Source organism: Aquarana catesbeiana, linkage group LG07, assembly GCF_042186555.1.
Source record: "Aquarana catesbeiana isolate 2022-GZ linkage group LG07, ASM4218655v1, whole genome shotgun sequence".
In the NCBI taxonomy this organism is placed as follows: Eukaryota; Metazoa; Chordata; class Amphibia; order Anura; family Ranidae; genus Aquarana; species Aquarana catesbeiana.
Genome location: NC_133330.1, coordinates 95,280,095 through 95,299,919, shown reverse-complemented (window position 1 = coordinate 95,299,919; position 19,825 = coordinate 95,280,095). Strand labels below are relative to the sequence as shown.

At 41.1% G+C, this 19,825-nt stretch overlaps 1 protein-coding gene across 1 annotated transcript in view; it reads left to right on the top strand.

Annotated features, from left to right (window-relative positions):
• The window catches only part of SFMBT1 (Scm like with four mbt domains 1), a 233,687-nt gene that overhangs the window by 157,170 nt on the left and 56,692 nt on the right, over positions 1-19,825 (top strand). The window contains exon 11 of the mRNA XM_073592509.1: positions 2,197-2,323. Coding sequence (XP_073448610.1) covers positions 2,197-2,323 — 127 coding nt within the window. The remainder of the gene's footprint in view (positions 1-2,196; positions 2,324-19,825) is intronic.

Genomic DNA, 19,825 nt, shown 5'->3' with positions numbered 1-19,825 from the left:
GACGCCTGACAAGTCGCCTCCCGTTCTGTACAATGGAACCGTTCTAATAGGAGCGACGCAAGTCTCTCCGACTTAGAAAAGAGTTCCTGTACTTCTTTTGAGGCGACTTGCATAGACTTCTATGCAGAAGTCATTTTGCAAGTCGCCGTGGATGTCGTGTGCAGGTCGCCTCGGTGAGGCGACCTGCAAGTCGGCACGCCCCTGTGTGAACCGGGGCTTACATTACCTTACATTGAAAAGTACAATGTATTATATAAGCATTATGGAAAAAAATCCTGCGAGCCACAATTATCCAGTGCCTTAATGGAAATTCAACCAAACAGCTACCCGGCTGCAGGCGCAGATCACGTATTCATGACCGTGCGATAAATGATATATGAAAAAAATGCGCCGCGCCTAGGGGTGTAACTGAATAACTGTAAATCTAAGTACAAATCATAGATAATAAAGCGTGCAAATCAAATAGAGCCTAAAGCTCTGATCACTTACTAAGATCACCTGCTGTGTGAGTCCTAAAGCTCTGATCACTTACTAAGATCACCTGCTGTGTGAATCCTATGACTAAACACACTAAAAAATAACTAGTGCAATAAAACACAAAGTGCAATGTGCATAGAAAAACGTAATAAGATAAATATACAATCCACAGTGATTAAAATATAATCATTCCTAATAAGGTGTATATGCTAAAAAATGTTACACATATGTAAATCCACTGTGATTAAAATGAAAAAGAAAAAAAATTAAATAAAACAATATATATATTCGTAAAACACAAACAGAGTAAATCAATCACATGCATGGGCGAATTGAAACTATAATCACCCTAAATAAAAGTGTTCAAATCACATCCGTGAAAGAATCTTCCAATCCAGTAACATAAAGTGACCAAGTTCAAATAAAAGTCAGTGTAATGGTGATGGTTCAAAGAAAAAGTTCCGGTTTTGAATCAAACGTGCCCAAAGAAAAACATGCTGTGAAGTGCCTTGGTGACCCCCAATGTGATTGCGCTCACCTTGGAGCGTGTGACACAGGTTTTAATTGTGTCAATACACGCTTTTGGAGCCACCCCTGGGCTCAGTATTAGGTACAGCTGATTCCCACACTAGATTCTTTATGGCTCCACTCACATCAGACCATATAAAAGAAAAAGGCTAATATAGTATAATACCGTAGGATACTTTTATTAAAATCACATCCAATCCCCACATGGGGTACTCACATTTATAAGGTGCTCATGTGCACCAAACATAACATAGGAAAAAACGGCTGTGCGGGGTGTGAGAGCTCCACAACCCAGCTCTGTGCTGATCGCTCCGTCCTGGCCCCTCCCCTATTATATAAGCATAAGCTGGCAATACAGTATACAATTTTCTTCTGCAACATTCCTTTAGATTTACCAAAACCATATAATATGAAGTCAAACCTAAACACTTTCAATTCTGTATGCAATCAGGCAGGCCCTTGTTCTACGTAGTTGAAGGTAAATCTAAAGGAAATTGAACAAGAAAATTGTATAATGTATGGCCAGCTTAAGTCAGACTGGTCCATCCAGGAATAGCTGGTTGCTCGTTGTGTTTAATTCTTCTAGTTCAGCACTGAGACACTTTTGGAAATGTGCCCTGTCTTGTAGCGAAAATAACTGTAAAAAATATTATTAAAAATATTAATTAAAGACTTGTAATTAAAAGTAAAATTAATTTGAATCTGGTTAAATTGTATTCCCTGTTGAATAATTGTAGTATCATGGTATATTCCAGCATAAATGGTATATCAGTGCAGTTCAGTAGACACTGAATGGCAAAGTGAATTCTATGCATTAGGGCCTAAGCAAATGGTAGAATCTCCCAATTAATTGTTAACAGATGGAGAGCGGAAAAATTTGTTGTGTCATCCCAATGAGGTTACATAAAAGAATTCCTCTTATGCCCCCTCCCCACACCTACAGCCACTGTAGACAACAGCAGTGCAAAATATATTACTGCCATACAGTGAAAGAGACCCACTGTATTTTGCTGTTGTGCCACATTAAATATTTCACCGGTAGTTGGCAGTGCCAGTAAAGTATATCATCCATTTTTATATGGTGTCACAAATAATAAAAACAAAGGTACAGCAGATAAAGCAATATTTTTTTTATTGACTGTATGACTACCATCACAAATTTTTCACCTAGACATTTTTTCATCTGCTCAGCCCCAGAGTGATCATGTCTTTCAAGAGAGGATGAAGATAGAAGCAGTCAATCCCTTCAACCCCCAGGATATCTGTGTAGCTACCATAACCAAGGTCACTGGCGCCTACATCTGGCTTAAACTTGAAGGTCTGTAAAAATACACTTTTTTCATTTGATCCTGACATGGATCAGGTTTTAGAAGTATAGGGTGATTTGGGCTCATTTTATCAAGCTGCAATGGGTCAGAATTTACCAATTGGAGACGCAGCCACAACAGATCTAAAAGCTTTAGGAAAGTATACTCTTAAAAACAAATACAAAGCCCTCAACTTTATTGTAAATTGCTCAATAACAAAACCATTTTGATGATGAGGTTCTTATTTGCAGTACCACACTACATTATGCATTTTGTTTTAGAATTGTAATAAATTTGAAAAGAACAGCCCCACATTCTTTAAACCCTCGTCCATCCCCATATCCCCAATTATTCCCAAAATGTAAACTTCAGGTATGTGTTATTCCCCTTACAACAATGGGGAAAAGTCAAACAAAGGCACCAAAATACATAAAGCAGCCATGGGGTTGGCAAAGGGTGGAAATTGTGAAGAATACAGAATCTTTTGCACAGAGCATCTTATTGGGGTACACACATAGTGGAAGCAGAGAGACCAAAGTACACTTTGTTACACTGAGACAGGTGACAAAGTAGGGTACAGAGCTGTAGTGTGAGGAGAGGAAGTCCACAAATGATATCAAAATGCTGGGTGACCTCTGTTTATGTTAACTTGTAGAGGGGTAGAACAGAGTTGATCTGACATATCCACATAGAGATTGATAGAGGATAAGAGGCCTTCCAATTAAGTAAGGTACATTTTTTTGCTATACGATGTTAAGGAGATCCCCATAAGTCCCCAACGAAGCCCAGAATGCATGTTTTTTGCAGTGACAGGATATTTGGTAGGCTAAACGAGTTACAGTACAAATAAATAGGATGATCTGATGCCCAAAACCAAAATTAGAGCTGCATTCCTGGACTGTAGGGAAAAAAAGTGGGCCTTTCCCCAGCAGCCCTTGAAGCAAAGCTGATGAGCATGTAAACCTAAGTTGTATAGTTTTACTGGAGCATAGTAAATCTGATGACGCCATTTAAGTTGTATGTCCCTGACTTAGCTGGGATAAGGGTGGACATGTCTGACACCTTCAAACTGTCAACTCTCCTCCGTCTGCCTCTTTATAAAGGGTCAAATTTAGCTGATAGAGAGGTAGTGCTGCAAAGAGGGATTAGCCCAGATTGGTGGATCTACCAGTCATCCTGAGGGATAAGTTTAGCAATTTGATAGAGTTTGAGAGAACTTTTTAACAATTCAGATACCTGGAGGCAATGCAGACTACTTTCTGACTAACAAAGAGATTTGTAAGAGGTCATTATGGTTACCTCTATTGCTTAAATGGGTAAAGCCAGTCTTTTATGTACAGTATATAGGCCAAGCAGTAATATTGGAAATTGGGAAAGACCAATCCGGGCTGATGTGAAAGAAGTTACAGGGTAACTAAAGCAATTTGAGGTTGTTGCTGACTTAACAAAAAGGAGATAAAAATGGATTGATTACTCTTGAAGAGTCATATGAGATTTTAGGCCGGGGCAATAAGAAAAATCTATAATGATTTAGGAAAAAAATATTTTCAATACATTGGCTCTACTCAACAAATTTATAGGGAAGGAAATGTGTTGCTTGGCTTTATCAGTTGGAGACCTTAATATAAGGGACAGGTTATTGTCCAGGTAGGTAGTCAAGGGAAGCTGTTTGGTAATGTCTTTCCATGACTAGTGGTTCTAAAGGCTGAAAGTTTTTTAATTACATGCATTCTATACGTGAAGGTAACAAAAACCTTCTGTGTACAGAGGCTCCCCCAATCCTTACTTGAGGTCCCTCCTGCTGTCAATCACAGCCAGTGTGCCAAAGAAGAGATCGGGGGCGGGGGTGGGGAGTGGGATGAGCCGTGGCTCTGTGTCTTATGGATGCATAAAGCAGCAGCTCGTGAGCGGCTTTTTCAAATTTTGATTTGATTCTAATCCTAGCTACTGGGTCTTTTGTATAATAACTGAATTAATTTAAAGAGGAACTTCACCCAGTATTTTAAAAGCAGCAGCTAAAATGTTGTAGCTGATGACTTTTGAAAACAAGTATTATTTACCATCCTAAGCAGTCTAGGCAGTTCTTCTCAGTGCTGCTGGATCCCCAGCACCACCTTTCTTATGAACCACAGCCAAATCCCCACTGTGCATGCGCAAGATTGCTCAACTCAAGGAAACTGCTCCCCCCGCCTCCTAGGACATGTGATGTATCCCACGAGTCTGTGGGCCGCATGAGGTAACATCATTCTTGGCTAGGCAAGGATTGAGGAAGTGGAAGGGGTTACAGACAAAAAAAAAAGGTACTTCCTCCACCCCAAACAGTTGTTTGAGTAAAGTTATGCTTTAATTATCTTGGAACCAAATCCAAAAGGCCATATAACACTAAATAGGTGGGACCATTCGACACTAATGAACACTTTTTTTGTGTCTAGATAGATAATTGTTCTAGTACGTGAGTTAAAGTGTGGATATTGAAGGCTTGCATTTAGGTGTCAGGTACTGTATGTGTGTGGTAGAAATTGGCTAGCATCAGGACAGTACGTGAGCACCCAAATAAAAAGACAGGTTTTATCTTGCAATAAAAACTATAGAGTATATTATCTGAGAGACAATAGCCACAAATGTTGTTCAGTGGCTGGACAGTATGCAATCAGCTCGGTAAGGCTACAGTATATGATGGAGAGCTGAGACATGTTTTATCATGCAATTTACCATTAGAGTGTATTAGGTTTTTTTTCAATACTCTCTATTACAAATTTTTCTTGCATAATTTACATAATTTTACATTTTATTATTATATAATTCCTCATATGTTTCCGATTACATTACCATTCTCTCCTATCATTCATTCCATTCTCTCTCATTCACCTTATAGTCACTTTATACTATATTTTCAGGTATTCCTGCATCCATTGTTAAATATGATCTATTCCACTTTGCCCATATATTGTCATATCTCTGCACATTTCCCCTTTGTTCATACATTATTCTTTCATAAGGTAAAACCTGGTTTACTGCTCCCACCCATTGATTTAGTGTCAGTAGGTTTGGCTGAATCCACTTCTCTACTATTTGTTTTCTTGCCAAAAATAATGCTTCTTGCAGAAACATCCTATTATATCTACTCCCTCTCTCCTCTTTTAGTACTCCCAGCAAACAAAGTTCAACCGTGGCCTTAATAGGTTTTTTTTATCACTTTTTCTAATTTCCTGACCACCTGCTGCCAATATTTCCCTATTTTACCACAGTACCACATTACGTGGAGGAAGTCTGCCCCCCTGCCCACATCTTGTGCAGTTTGGTGACATCCTCCCCATTTTATACAACCTGTTCGGAGCCAGATATCTCTGATATATTATATTTAACTGGATTATTCTATTATTCATTGCCGGGGATACTTTCAAGTGGGAGGAACAGATTTCATCCCATTCCTGATCACTCATATCTGGGATAGCTGCCTGCCATTTATCCCTTATTCCCAATGGTTCTCCGATTTTACTCTGTAGCAAATGTGAGTAGAGTTTGGATACTAATCCCTTTGGTCCCTGTGATTTCAAAATACCTATAAGGGAATATTTGGATATTTTTAATTCCTTTCTTCTAAACTGTATCTGTAGTACCTGTCTAAGCTGAAGATATTTATAAAACTGTTTACTCTGTAGATTTTTTTTTTTTTGTTTAATCTTTTTTTATTAATCAAACAATAGAAGCAGTTGTGTAACAACATTATATGCATATAAGTATAACAGTTATACTGTCCAAAAACACACAGGGTCGATAACACAGGTGATATACAGCAAGCAGTCTTGTACATTGACCTGGGTCCGGGATGCATATTAACAGTAAGGTAACTAGACAAATGGTAGATGGTTATGAGGGGGATATAGGAGAGGGAAGGTAGTAAGGGGTTGAGAGCAAAGGAGGGGTAAGATGAAGGCAAAAGCGGGGGTGGAAAGGAGAAGAAAGGAAGGTTAAGGTGGAAAAGTGCTGGTAGGCGATGTCCCATATAAAACAACTTAACGCAGGCTACGTACTAGTATAGCATTACTTTTGGCTAGAGCTACTTCTATATGTCCATGCATCATTTGGATACGGGAGGGGGAGTTTGTTGTGCGGGTCCATGAGACACATACATGATGTTCTTGTAGGTAGTGGAACATTTGAATTCTGTGACGCTTAAGTTTGTCTCTGGCTATAAAGGTAAGTTCTTCCATAAGACAGGTGTTTTCCACCGCCTTTATCCAATTTTCCAAGGAAGGAGCAACAGATTGACCCCAAATGGCCGGGATGAGCACTTTCGCAGTGTTTAGCAGGTGTGGTGTAAGAGAACGTTTGTAGGAGCCAACTGTTTCCACAGTGTTATGCAAAAGTATAGTCCATGGATCCATGGTTAGGGACGAACTCGTTATTTGATTGAAAAGTTGGATGATGTTTGTCCAGAAAGGTTGGATAACTGGGCACGACCACCAGATATGTGCGCGAGATGCTATATTCCCACAATTCCTCCAACACAACGGGGAACTGGAGGGGAACATACGGTGTAGCTTAACCAGGGTATAGTGCAACCTTGTCAGTAGCTTGTAGTTCATTTCAGCTGTTTTAGAGGAAGTAGAGGAGACATGAGCCAGCTGTAGGATTTTGTCTCTCTGGTCATCATTGATATTAGATTGTAAATCGGACTCCCATTTGTTGAAATATTCCTGATAGGAAGGGTTATGTAGTTGTATGATGGCTTTGTAGAATTGTGAAATACAATGGAGAGGTGGATCTTTATGCAAGAATATATATTCAATTGGTGTAAGCTCCTGCATATTCCGTATTGGGCGAGGTAGGGAGCGGATGAATTGCTGTATTTGTTTGTATCTCCATTTGTCCATGAAGGTGATCTGTTTGGAATCCAATATGGCTGGATTACCTGTAGTGTCCCGAGATATGAGCATCATTTATCCAAGAAATCTTCAGGCGGCTCCAGGATTTGGAATGGGCATATAATCTGATGATGTTGGTCTGGTGTTGTTGCTAATACTATGGCAATGTGTAAATCTCACACCCGGCTAGCATACTGCCATTCGCTTGCATGAGTACTTATTGTTCTAGCTATGGAATCCTATTGTTAAAACTTTGCCAAAGTATCAGCAATGTGTAAACCATGATTCCCAAGCATCAACAGCTGACTTGGAAAACAAGGAAGTGGCCAGATTACAAGATATTCTTAGTGAAATATTTTTTATTGTGCTGTACTTTTATTTTTTTCTAATTTTTTTTCTAAATCGGGAAGAAGTTTATTGAAACAGAAAAAAAAAAATAGGCACATACAGTCAACAATAACAATTCATGGAAAAATAAAGTAACGTTGCACCACCATGTCCCATCCCTGACTAGTTAAAGAAGTCTGAGTTACTAAATCATGCAGTTCCAGCATATCTAGCCACAGAGCCCAGGTTTTGTCAAATTTATAAGGACACTCTCTGTGCCGATTAGATATACCTTTTCAGCCTAATGCCCCGTACACATGGTCGGATTTTCTGACAGAAAATGTGTGATAGGACCTTGTTGTCGGAAATTCCAACCGTGTGTGGGCTCCATCACACATTTTCCATCGGATTTTCCGACACACAAAGTTTGAGAGCAGGCTATAAAATTTTCCGACAACAAAATCCGTTGTCGAAATTTCCGATCGTTTGTACACAAATCCGACGCAAAAAGTGCCACGCATGCTCAGAATAAATAAAGAGATGAAAGCTATTGGCTACTGCCCCGTTTAGAGTCCCGACGTACGTGTTTTACGTCACCGCGTTCAGAACGATCGGATTTTCCGACAACTTTGTGTGCCCGTGTGTATGCAAGACAAGTTTGAGCCAACATCCATTGGAAAAAATCCATGGATTTTGTTGTCGGAATGTCCGATCAATGTCCGATCGTGTGTACAGGGCATAAGAGTGTCACCCATGTGCTCTATTCATTCCTTGCTCGTAGGTGGGTTGGTTGCCTTTCAGCGGGTTAAGATCAGTCTGTGTGCTTGAAATATAGCTCTGGCTGTAGCTTCCTTTGTATATTTGGGTAGTTGAAGACCATCCAGAACCCCTAAAAAGCATTGTGTGGGATCAGTCTGGATTGTCATCTGAAAAACAGTATGGAGCAATTGAATGATTTCTGATTAATATACAGTATAGTAGATGAAGTTTCGGACAGCGCCATAATAAGTGAATTAGGTCACCATGTTCCTTGCGGCATTTGCAACATAAAGGGTCCTCCAGAAGACCCATTTTAAACAGTTTCTCAGGGGTGTGGTCTACTCTAAGTAGAATTTAAAGTTCCTGTACATATGCTTCTGGTTTTCATTGCGGGAGTTCTTCTGGACCACCTGTGAGGCTTCCTCCCATTGCTCTTCCACAAAGGGTCTGATATCCCTAGCCCAGAGGTTCTCCACCCTAAGAGGATACCCCTCATGAAATGTAGCTAGCAGAATGGTGTAACATTGAGAAATAAATCCCTTGGTGGAGGTAGTGTTTTGCAGCATGGTAAAAATAGGTGTGGAGGACTGGTGCCAATAAGTGGCATCACCCTGGGCCCTTGAGTTGGTAAAAATATAAAAGAAAAGCATGGTGGAGGGTATTTGTTTTGCAGAGTAGCAAAAGATTTTAGAGAGCCATTTTCAAAGACTTGGTATAAATGTGTAACACCAATGCCTTCCACTTACTGCCAGTTTTATTTTAGCCAATTCAGAGTAGGAGACATTGTGCCATTTATTTGTTAGACTACTAGGTTTCTGTGCCTCCAATGGTATTTTGTACAATTAAAGTTGTAAGCGGATAACAGGAGCACCAGCAATGCTAGGTGTTGCATGAAGTGCTGCAGTTTTGAGGCCACATAATACAACCATGGGTTTGGCAAGGCCAGCCCTCTTATGATGCCATAGTAGGGATGGAAAAATAAGTAATGACCCAAAATATTTTGAGTGGTATAATTACTGGCGAATTGGTAAAAAAAATTGGGGCATAAGAATCCTTTTAATTTGGTTTGCCAACCAGGAAGAACCACAGCCTGCTGTAGATCTTGATCTTATCCTTAAAACGCTTTAGTAATGGAGAGAGGTTCAGTTTACTAAAGACAGTAGGGTTTTGGGTGACTATTATGCCAAGGTACTTAAAGCTAGTGACAATGGGTATCAAAGTTGAAGGCACCAAGTGGGGGAAATTATTGTTCAATAACAAGGCAGACTTGGTCCTAGGCCAGAATACCTTCCAAAAGTTTGAATGGTGTCCACGGCTGCCTGGAGGGAGGTAGTCACATATGGATAGTCCCCATATTTCAAGTGGTTCTACAGAATGAGAGGTAAAAAAAACCTTCAGCATGCAGCCCCCCCCCCCCCAATATTTACCTGAGCCAGATTGCGATGTGCACAAGAACGGCTGCTCTCCTGGATCTCTGCCTCTTAAATGGCTGGGAGACAGCTGTCAATCTCAGCCAATGAGTAGGAAGCGAGGGCAGGGCCCTGTTCTGTGTGTCTTATGGCCGGGGCTCGAGAGCGGGCACTTGGAGAAGAGGAAAGGCCAGGAGCTCTGGCGTGTACCCGAGAAGAGGAGGATCAGGGCTGCTCTGTGCAAAATGGAGCAGGTAAGTATAAGATGTTTGTTACTTTATAAAAACAAAACAAAAAAAAGGCTGCCAGTGATGCAGTTGCTATTTCAAATAAGGGTGATAGGGGGACAGCTCTGTCTAGTTCCGCTAATTTACATGAGTGGGGTGAAGTGAAGGATTAAAGAGCCATTCCTCCCAAAACTGTTATTTTTGTTTTTAGTGAATCCTGAAGGGGTAAACTATATGACAATTTTGTATATATCTTGGGGGATCTGTTGGTGACAGTACTGTTCTTGGTTCTGCTGCTGTTCCCATTTTTAGGATTTCCCACTTTTCCTGTTGGATTTTTTTAATATCCATGCTTTGGCGAAAACAGTATATTCTACAATAGATGGGTGAGATCATCCAGGAAATGAGTATTGAATTATGGGTGTCAGATCATGCTGTTGGAATATCTTTCATTGCTGTGTGATTTTAGCAAATGGCTGCAATATAACAAAGAGTGAAAAATTTAAGGGGGTCTGAATACTTTCCGTCGCCACTGTATACTTTCACTATAGTTATCTTTCAAATGACCACCCCCTTGTACCCGAGTACCCTCCCAAATCTTATACTTGCCTGTCCCCATTCTTCTGAGATATTAACAGGCCTCCTGGGAGCCGCACTGTCTTTTCTCTGAAGACTTTGCTTCTTCCAGCTTCACTTGCATGTGTTTATAATTCTGATGGCTTTTCAATTGACATGAATGAGTACAGTAATCCTTTGATGGTTTTTAAAATCTTGTTTCTTTTTATGTATAATTTGTAAATATATATGTTTGAGGGGGCAGCCATGTTTGTTCATTACATATGTGGGCTGTGCCTCTTGCTTTGAAGTGCTTCGAAAAGTTATCCTAATCAAACAGTACTGTACACTAGCAAAGTATTCATAGACCCTGAGTTATAAGCTCATACTAGGGTTGCCACCTTTTCTTTGAGCCAAACACAAACACATCAGCGGGGCTTGGCCTTTTTTTTGTTAGCATACACTATGAGATTGTAAAATACCTGGGACACCTCTGTGTGCCCTAGGGGAGTAGTAATTCAGAATGCGCAGCGGTGAACAGTGGGTGTAGCCAATTGCATATAGTGCAGGTGTGTGTAATGTGCAATATAGTGTATATAGTGCAGGCGTGTGTAATGTACAATATAGTGTATATAGTTCAGGCATGTGTAATGTTTGGTGGGGAGCATCCCAGTGTAATTCTGGGGGGGGGTCTCCTGGTGTAGTATGGGGCCTGTTTATAGGGAAATTATTAATAAATAATTGTATGAATTATCAGATGTTCACATCAATGGAGGATAATAAATTGCGTACTCAGATATATAAATGTTGAGTTAATCACATGCATAAACACACACACTTAATTGCATAAATCATATAAAATAGACCTGGAAATGATAGCAGTTTCCACTGAGCGGATCGGTTCGGTTCAGTACGGTACGCTATTTTTGGTGTTTCCATTATGAAAGCGGCCCATACAACCGAACCGAACCGTTCCATTCAGGGTCCTGCTTCAGATGTGGGGCCATAGAAAATGGAACGGTTCGGTTAGAGCTACGATACAATCCACTGATTGGCGAACATGTGACGCCATGCTAGGCATTTTTTCTAAACCCACGTATGGCCCCTGTCGGTCCGACTTGCAGTGGAAACGCTCGCCTGAATAGGCCGGACCATTCTAGGCCTTCCAAACTGTACCGACCCGAACTGATCCGCTCGGTGGAAACGAGGCATAACAGTTCTCTAGGTGAATCAGGCAGACAAAACAATGCAGCAGTGATTGAGGTCCCTCCACCACAGGTAGTCTAAGCCTCTCACCTCATATATTCGACCTGAAACAGGTCACAAAGCCTTGTACCCACTCCTGGGGTGATGGTAATATGAGTGAAGCCTTTGATCCTCACAGTATAAAATCATATAAAAGAGAAGAATGGAACAATCTAGTGCTCTCTGTGTGCAATCTTTTAATAGCAGCATAAAAAATATAAAATTCCTACTTACAAAGGTTGCACTCCAAAGCCAAGTGCTGGTATCACAGACATACACATAAGCATTTTTTTCCAACCTAGAAGATGGCCGCGGGTGACGTCTGACGTGGCGCCCCCCCCCCCCCCCCCATACGCCTTGTGTCCTGTAGGCAGGAACTTCATCAGCGTGGGGTCGGATGCACGTCGACGGCCTGCGATGCTCTAAATAGTGATGGTAACCATCTCCAAACCAATCAGGCTCGCAGATAGGGCGGGCGAATCATCACCCTGGTCACATAAATAAACAATTTAAAGAGCCATTCATTGGAGAACGGAGCTACCCAGTGACAATAATAAAAAGATATAACATGAAAGATAATAGCAATTTGTCATAATATAAGGGGCAAGCTTAAACCTCTGTATATAAACTTTTAATAGTTAAAAGAACACTTGAGCTTTTAAAGGGCAATACACCTCAGTTAAAACTTGCTCAACCAGTAGCAAGGAGAAAAAATATAATAAAAAATCCCATTAACGGGACTGATTAAAAATTATAGTGACATCAATCCACGACCATCTTCTAGACAAAACGAATCACAAGCATAATTAAATGAAAATAAAAATAAAAAATAAAACCACTAAATATAGTATCCAAAAATCCACATCTTGTTAAAAAATTACCTATTAGAAATAAAACAGTTAAGATCAAATTCAACATTCATACCAGCTGGGGCCATCACCTTAGTCTCTACGACTAGGATTCTCTATGACTTAGCTGGCGAATATAATGACCACCTCGCCAGTGTCTAGGGACTTTTTCGATCCCCCATGCTTGTGATTTGTTTTGTCTAGAAGATGGTCGTGGATTGATGTCACTATAATTTTTAATCAGTCCCGTTAATGGGATTTTTTATTATATTTTTTGTCCTTGCTACTGGTTGAGTTTTAACTGAGGTGTATTGCCCTTTAAAAGATTGAGTGTTCTTTTAACTAACTATTAAAAGTGTAGGACTCAGCCCCGCCCTCCGGTGCCCGCATCATTGGATTTGATTGACACCAACGAGAGCCAATGGCTGCGCTGCTATCAATCTTTCCAATCAAGAGCCGAGAACCCCGGGCAGAGGAAGAGCGTGTCTCCGCTGTGGGAAATTCCAGGCCTCAGGTGAGTAAAAGGGGGGGGGGCGTTCACTAGAAGACGTATTTTCACCTTAATGCATCTGAAAAAAAAAAAAATCTATCTTTTTGTTTGTTTTTTGTTTATTTTATCCTTGAATTTTTTGTCAACCGCTTACTGCCTTCTTATGCTACAAATACACTGAGCAAAATTTATAAACGCAACACTGTTGTGTTTTCCCCTATTTATCATGAGCTTAACATGAAGATCTATGACTTTTTCTATGTGCACAAAAGGCCTATTTCTCTCAAATATTCACAAATCTGTCTAAATCTGTGTTAGTGAGCACTTCCTTTGTCGAGATAATCCATCCACCTCACAGATGTGGCATATCAAGATGCTGATTAGACAGCATGATTATTGCACAGGTGTGCCTTTAGGCTCTTTTTTTGATGAGCCCGGATTTTCCGAAAGGTTTTGTTGATGAAGCGTATTTGGTTAGAGTTTGGAGCGTATATGTTCACAATAGTGAACGTTAAGGAGTTGATATCACAAATTAAAATTATGTACCGTCCTTGGGGGTCTGCAATAACTTCATGGAGTTGGAATGAAACAGTGTCCCTTTATTGCAGTAAGAACTCCTTTTTTTTGAGTCTGTATTTGCAGTGAAAATATAGGGGAATTGCTTGTTTGTGCATTTTGGGGGGGGGGGGGATATGCTGATGAAATGTGATTCCTGGGCGCATAAGACATCACTTTTGAATTGTTGGGCTTCATTCTATAAAGATTTGTGCTTGACAGGATGGTTAAGTCCTTTAGCATTTATGGAAAGGAATGTCACCCCCATGTGTACAAAAAAATGTTTAGTTGTTTGGCGTTCTGTGTGCATAAAGTCACAGATCTTTAAGTTCAGCTCATGATAAATAGGGGCAAACACAAAAGTGTTGCGTTTATAATTTTGCTCAGTGTAGAAGCAGTGCATCTGGATTGGCACAACCTCAGTAAACATTGGGAGCAGTACACAAATCCCACATTGTGGGGACAGCCTGTAATGTTCCTTCAGGCACTGGGTCCTTCATGGGCATTCACCTTGGCACTTGGTGCAACTCATGAAACCAGCCGTAAGGTGTTATACAAGTCCAGGGGCATGGTCCATCCCTATGGAACCCAGTTCCTAAAGGCCTCTTCAGAGGTATTCTCACCATGATGGACGAAGCCTGGTCATTCTGTACAGTCCAGTGTCATAGACGGGTAAAACTGGGTCACCCTGTATGCTTCTAGCCATTACAGTTAAAGACCAGATATATGAATGGTGTTCACTATGGTGTAAGCTTTTCAAATTTGGCACATAAAGCTCAACTACTCATACAACATGCTCGCTTACATGAAAAAAAACACTGCTGCCATCTGCAAAAGCCTTGGCATTATGCAGCTTGATTCTCCTTTTGTCTTGCCATACCCCTTTGGATAGAAAGAGACCAACAAAAATCTTCATAACAGCCCCTGTTCATGACCAGATAGAAAGTGCAATCTATGATGGTTGGGTAACTCCAGAAATTATTTTTACCCCCCCCCCCCCCCCCATGAAAATCTTTGACAAACTCTAGTAGTTTTTTATCCTGACGTTTCAATCTTAAACATTTCACCGAACCTATTGAAGTTGTTCCTTTTTTCAAAGATTCTGAAAATAGAAAGTTTGAGACGCTCCTAAAGGCACTCTTTACTCTTGCAATTCCAACCCTGCAACCAGCTCTTGCTGCAATGTTAAACTGCAGCTTACTAGACTAAGGCAATAAAAAAACAACATGATGCTGTTTTCCACAATTGTGCTTTAACAGAGCAAGTACGACAACTTCTTTTTGCACTGCTGTTTTGTGGATGCCCTAGAACATGTCATGAGAGCGATTTCATTACATACGTGGGCTTTTTTTGGGCACACTCAGGGTGGCTGCCTCCTTTATATAAAACTTTTATATGTTCATAGTTCTGGACTGATGGACTTAAGACAATACTTCTGATTACTAATATTTGTTCAGGTCATACACCTGCCTGTGCACCAGAAATTCATTTCATGACATGAGACAGATTTCCAGAATGGTTCTAATCTTCATTCACATGCTCAGAATCTTGTGGCTAAAAGCCTGGACAGCGAAGTTGCCCATAAAAAGCACCTCGCATCTATGTGGAGAGGCACTTAACCAATTCATCAAAGATGTCACCGAAAGGTTTTACTCCCACAGCGGAAGATCTAAAACCCCTTTCTCAGGAGCCTCGCACCTCAAAACACAGCACTTAACTACTTTATTTTTTAGAAGCTGAAGCCTGAATAAAGTTCATCCCCTCCGTTTGGCTCCAGACTTGGCAAGTCTTCCTCAAAGTCCTCTTCCCAATAAAGGGGTGCCCTCACTCCCAAGAGTGGGGGGATATCTTTTACAGTTTGCCTCTCTCTAGATCCCAGACTTGTGGATTCAATTGGTTGTTTCAGAGGAGTACAAAACAGAGCTCAAAACTTTACCCCCGCACCACTTTCTTTCTCAGATCAACCAAAAACTGCCCAAGGACAGTCGGATTTGTAGAACTACCTGAACCATCTCTTGTACCACAAAGTAGTTGTGTGAATAGAATCATTTGAACCGGTTTTGTGGCGGTACTCAAAGTTGTTTGATACCAAAGCTCATTAGGGATTTTTTGTATTATTCTGCCAATTAGATCCCTCAACAAATACCTTCAAATTCCAAGGTCAAGAATTGCCTGTCTGAGGCAAGGGAATACATGACATCCATAAACATCCAGGGTGCCTATCTACCTGTTCCCATTTATCCACCTCATCAGCACTTTCTCCACTTCGCAGTAGCAGACAATCACTTCCAGTTTGTCAGACTTCCTTTTGGCCTATCCTCTCCTCCCAGAGTATTCACAAAGGTCATAGCACCTCTCGCAGAACTCAGGACATAGAGGTCATAGGCTACCTAGACAACCCTCTGTTGAAAGACTCCTCTCTCCTCCAGTTGTCAGCAAATGTCCACAGGACAGCTCTGATGCTCCAAGCTTTCAGTTGGGTAATCAATTTAAAAGAATCTGCTCTTCAGTCTTCTCTTGGATTACTTAGTATGTTTCCAGGACCAGACCCAAGCAAGGTTTGCCTTCCAAAAATGAAAAATTCTTCATCCCAGAACCCACTAGAGAATAAAAATCAAAGCAAAATACCACAATGAAATTCTCCATAAGAGTTCTAGGCATCATGGTAGTTTCCTTCTAAGGCTGTACCATTTGCAGAGTGTCATTCAAGATCTCTCCAACACAACAGCCTGTTGATCAGGCACAGTTATGCTCACTTTCTCGACCCGCCTATGCAAATGTCTACCCAAAGAAGGGATTCCCTATTTCGGTGGATTGGATTTCAAGCCCAGCCTTCACAATAGGGAGGTCTTTCTTTCCCTATTACTGGAAAGGGATAACGGACACCAATGTTTTCAAGTTTGGGAGGAGTGTTCCAGTCTTTCACAGTCCAGGAAACCGGATCACCAGTGAAAGTCAAGAGCCCCATCAACATCCTGGAGCTCAGGGCAGGTCAGTTGGCTCTAAAAATTAAGGAACACTATCATCATTTAAAAATAAGGAAAGGGTTTCCGCGCTCACGGACCTAGAGGCTTGCAGCCTCCCCTTGCACTTACCCCCGAAGGGGTGAGTTGAATAGTGGAAGGGATTGATTAGGGGTGGATGGCGCTACCTTATCTGGGTATCTTGACTTATAATTTAATGAACCTCAAAAGGAACCAGGTACTATAGAAAAATAATAAATGCACCCCTTTATCCCTCATTAGGTAGTGGATCTAGACGTCCCCCATTACCTGAGTGGACTGTGCTAGCAAATCAGTCTCATACCTATATACAGGTGTACACCATGTGATTAATCAACACAAATTAATTAAGTGACAATTGATAAAAAAATCACTAGTGGCAACCAAACAAACCAAAAATAAAGTTAAAGTTAAATAAAATACCACGGTACGAACTTATATTAATCCCCAAATGTGTCCAAATGTGCTTATAAGCAAAAATGTGAATATGAATAGTCCTGATGGAAAAATAATGGAAATTAGTGAACAACTTAGTGGAAAAAAAATTTTTGATGAAAAAAATATATAGTGTAAAAAGTGAAACACACATGGCTAACGTGTAAGGTAAAGTCTACAGGCTTGGAAAGATCAGTCTGTAAACAGATACAAAACTGGCAAAAGGTCGTATTAAGAGAGTAGTTAAAGCGGAGGTTCACACAAAAATTTAACCTCCGCTTTTCGGAACCCTCCCCCCCTCCGGTGTCACATTTGGCACCTTTCAGGGGGGAGGGGGGTGCAGATACCTGTCTAAGACAGGTATTTGCACCCACTTCCGGCATAGACTCCCACAGGAGCCTATGCCTCTTCCCGTCCCCACCGCGCTGTCTGCTGGAACACACGGGTCCCAGAGACAGCGGGGACCAGTTAGGAAGCGCAGTGCGACTCGCGCATGCGTAATAGGAAACCGGGAAGTGAAGCTGCAGCGCTTCATTTCCTGATTCCCTTACTGGTGCTGACATCGCTGGACCCTGGGACAGGTGAGTGTCCTTATTTTAAAAGTCAGCAGCTGCAGTATTTGTAGCTGCTGACTTTTTTAAATTTTTTTTTTCCGCGGAACTCCCTCTTTAACGATTCATACTTTGAATGGTCAAAGTTTGTTAGTGGTGTACCCCAAGGTTCAGTGTTGGGACCTTTTACTTTAACTTTTTAATATATTTATAAATGATAGACAGGTCCATGTACAGTGCCTTGAAAAAGTAATCATACCCCTTGAAATTGTTTATATTTTGTCATGTTACAACCAAAAAAGGAAATGTGTTTTATTGGGATTTTATGTGATAGACCAACACAAAGTATCACAATTGTGAAGTGGAAAGAAAATGATAATTGGTTTTCAACAATTTTTACAAATAAATATCTGAAAAGTATGGCGTGTACTTGTATTCAACCCCCTTTACTCTGACACCCCTAACTAAAATCTAGTGGAATCAGTTGCCTTCAGAAGTCACCTAATTATTAAATAGAGTCCACCTGTGTGTAATTTAATCTCAGTATAAATACAGCTGTTTTGTGAAGCCCTGATAGGTTTGTTAGAGAACTTAGTGAACAAACAGCATCATGAAGGTCGAGGAACACACCAGACAGGTCAGGAATAAAGTTATGGAGAAGTTTAAAGCATTGTTGGGTTATAAAAAAAAATCCCAAGCTTTGAACATCTCATGGAGCACTGTTCAATAAACCATTGGAAAATGGAAAGAGTATGGCACAACTGCAAATCTACCAAGACGTGGCCGTCCACCTAAACTGACAGACCATGCAAGGAGAGCAATAATCAGAGAAGCAGCCAAGAGGCCCATGGTAACTCTGGAGGAGCTTCAGAGATCCACAGCTCAGGTGGAAGAATCTGTCCACAGGACAACTATTAGTCATACACTTCACAAATCTGGCCTTTATGGAACAGAGGCAAGAAGAAAGCCATTGTTGAAAGAAAGCCATAAGAAGTCCCATTTGCAGTTTGCGAGAAACCATGTGAGGAACACAGTATCAGGCTAGGAGCATGTCACAGGTAACAGTTCAGGTGTTCTGATTATGCAAAGCGTTCAAAGAACAAGAACACATACCATGAGCAGGTCTGAGCAGAGCAGGTCAGCTGGGACTTGTAGTTCACCGCTGTAGATGAAGGTAGATGTTTGCTGGACCTTGTAGTTCACCGCTGCAGATGAGGATAGATGTTGTCTGGTGCTTGTAGTTCACTGCTGCAGATGAGGATAGATGTTGTCTGGTGCTTGTAGTTCACTGCTGCAGATGAAGGTACTAAAGTAGAATCGGGCAAAGCATAGTATAGGCAAGCTTAGTCAGACACCGGAAGATCAGTGTCCAAACGGTACCGAATCAGAAGCAAGCAAACAGGGTCAAACGAGCCGGGTCATACACAAAATACACAGAGCAGATATCAGCTGGATCAAACACAAGGTAAACTCTAACACAAGCACTGACTGACCTGCTCATACAGGTGATTTAAAGGTGAGCTGGCCAATCACTGTTGTTTCCCAGGCAAAGGCTGTGTCAGGTGAGTTGTGCTGGGTCCTAAAGGGATCCTATTACTGACAGTACCCCCCCTTTCTCGAGGGGTTGCTGCTGCATCCCCAGGCTTACTTGGATAACGAAGATGGAACTTCTTAAGTTGGTCAGCATGAAGATCACAAGCTGGGACCCAAGATCGATCCTCTGGGCCGAAACCTTTCCAATGAACGAGATATTGTAAGGAATTGCGCACTCGTCTGGAATCAAGAATAAATGCTACTTCATACTCCTGACTGTCCAAAACATCCACAAGTTCTGGTTCATTTACTTGGAGGCTGGAATGAACAGGTTTCAACAATGAAACATGAGAGACATTTGGAATGCGCATGGATGGGAGGAGTTTTAATCGACAGGATACAGGATTAACAATCTCCGAAATTTCATAGGGCCCGATGAATTTTGGGCCAGGTTTTTTAGATGGAACATGCAGGGACAGATTCCTAGATGATAGCCACACTTTGTCAACAACTTTATATCCTGGTGCCTTTGAGTGCCTCTTGTCAGCCATTTTCTTAAAAGCCTGCACAGAGTGAGAAATAGCACGATTAACATCGGACCAGATTTTGGAGAAATTTTCAATTGTGGTGTTGGCATCTGGAACATCAGAGGGTGGAAGATCAAAGGAGCACACACGAGGATGCAACCCGTAAACACAGAAGAAAGGAG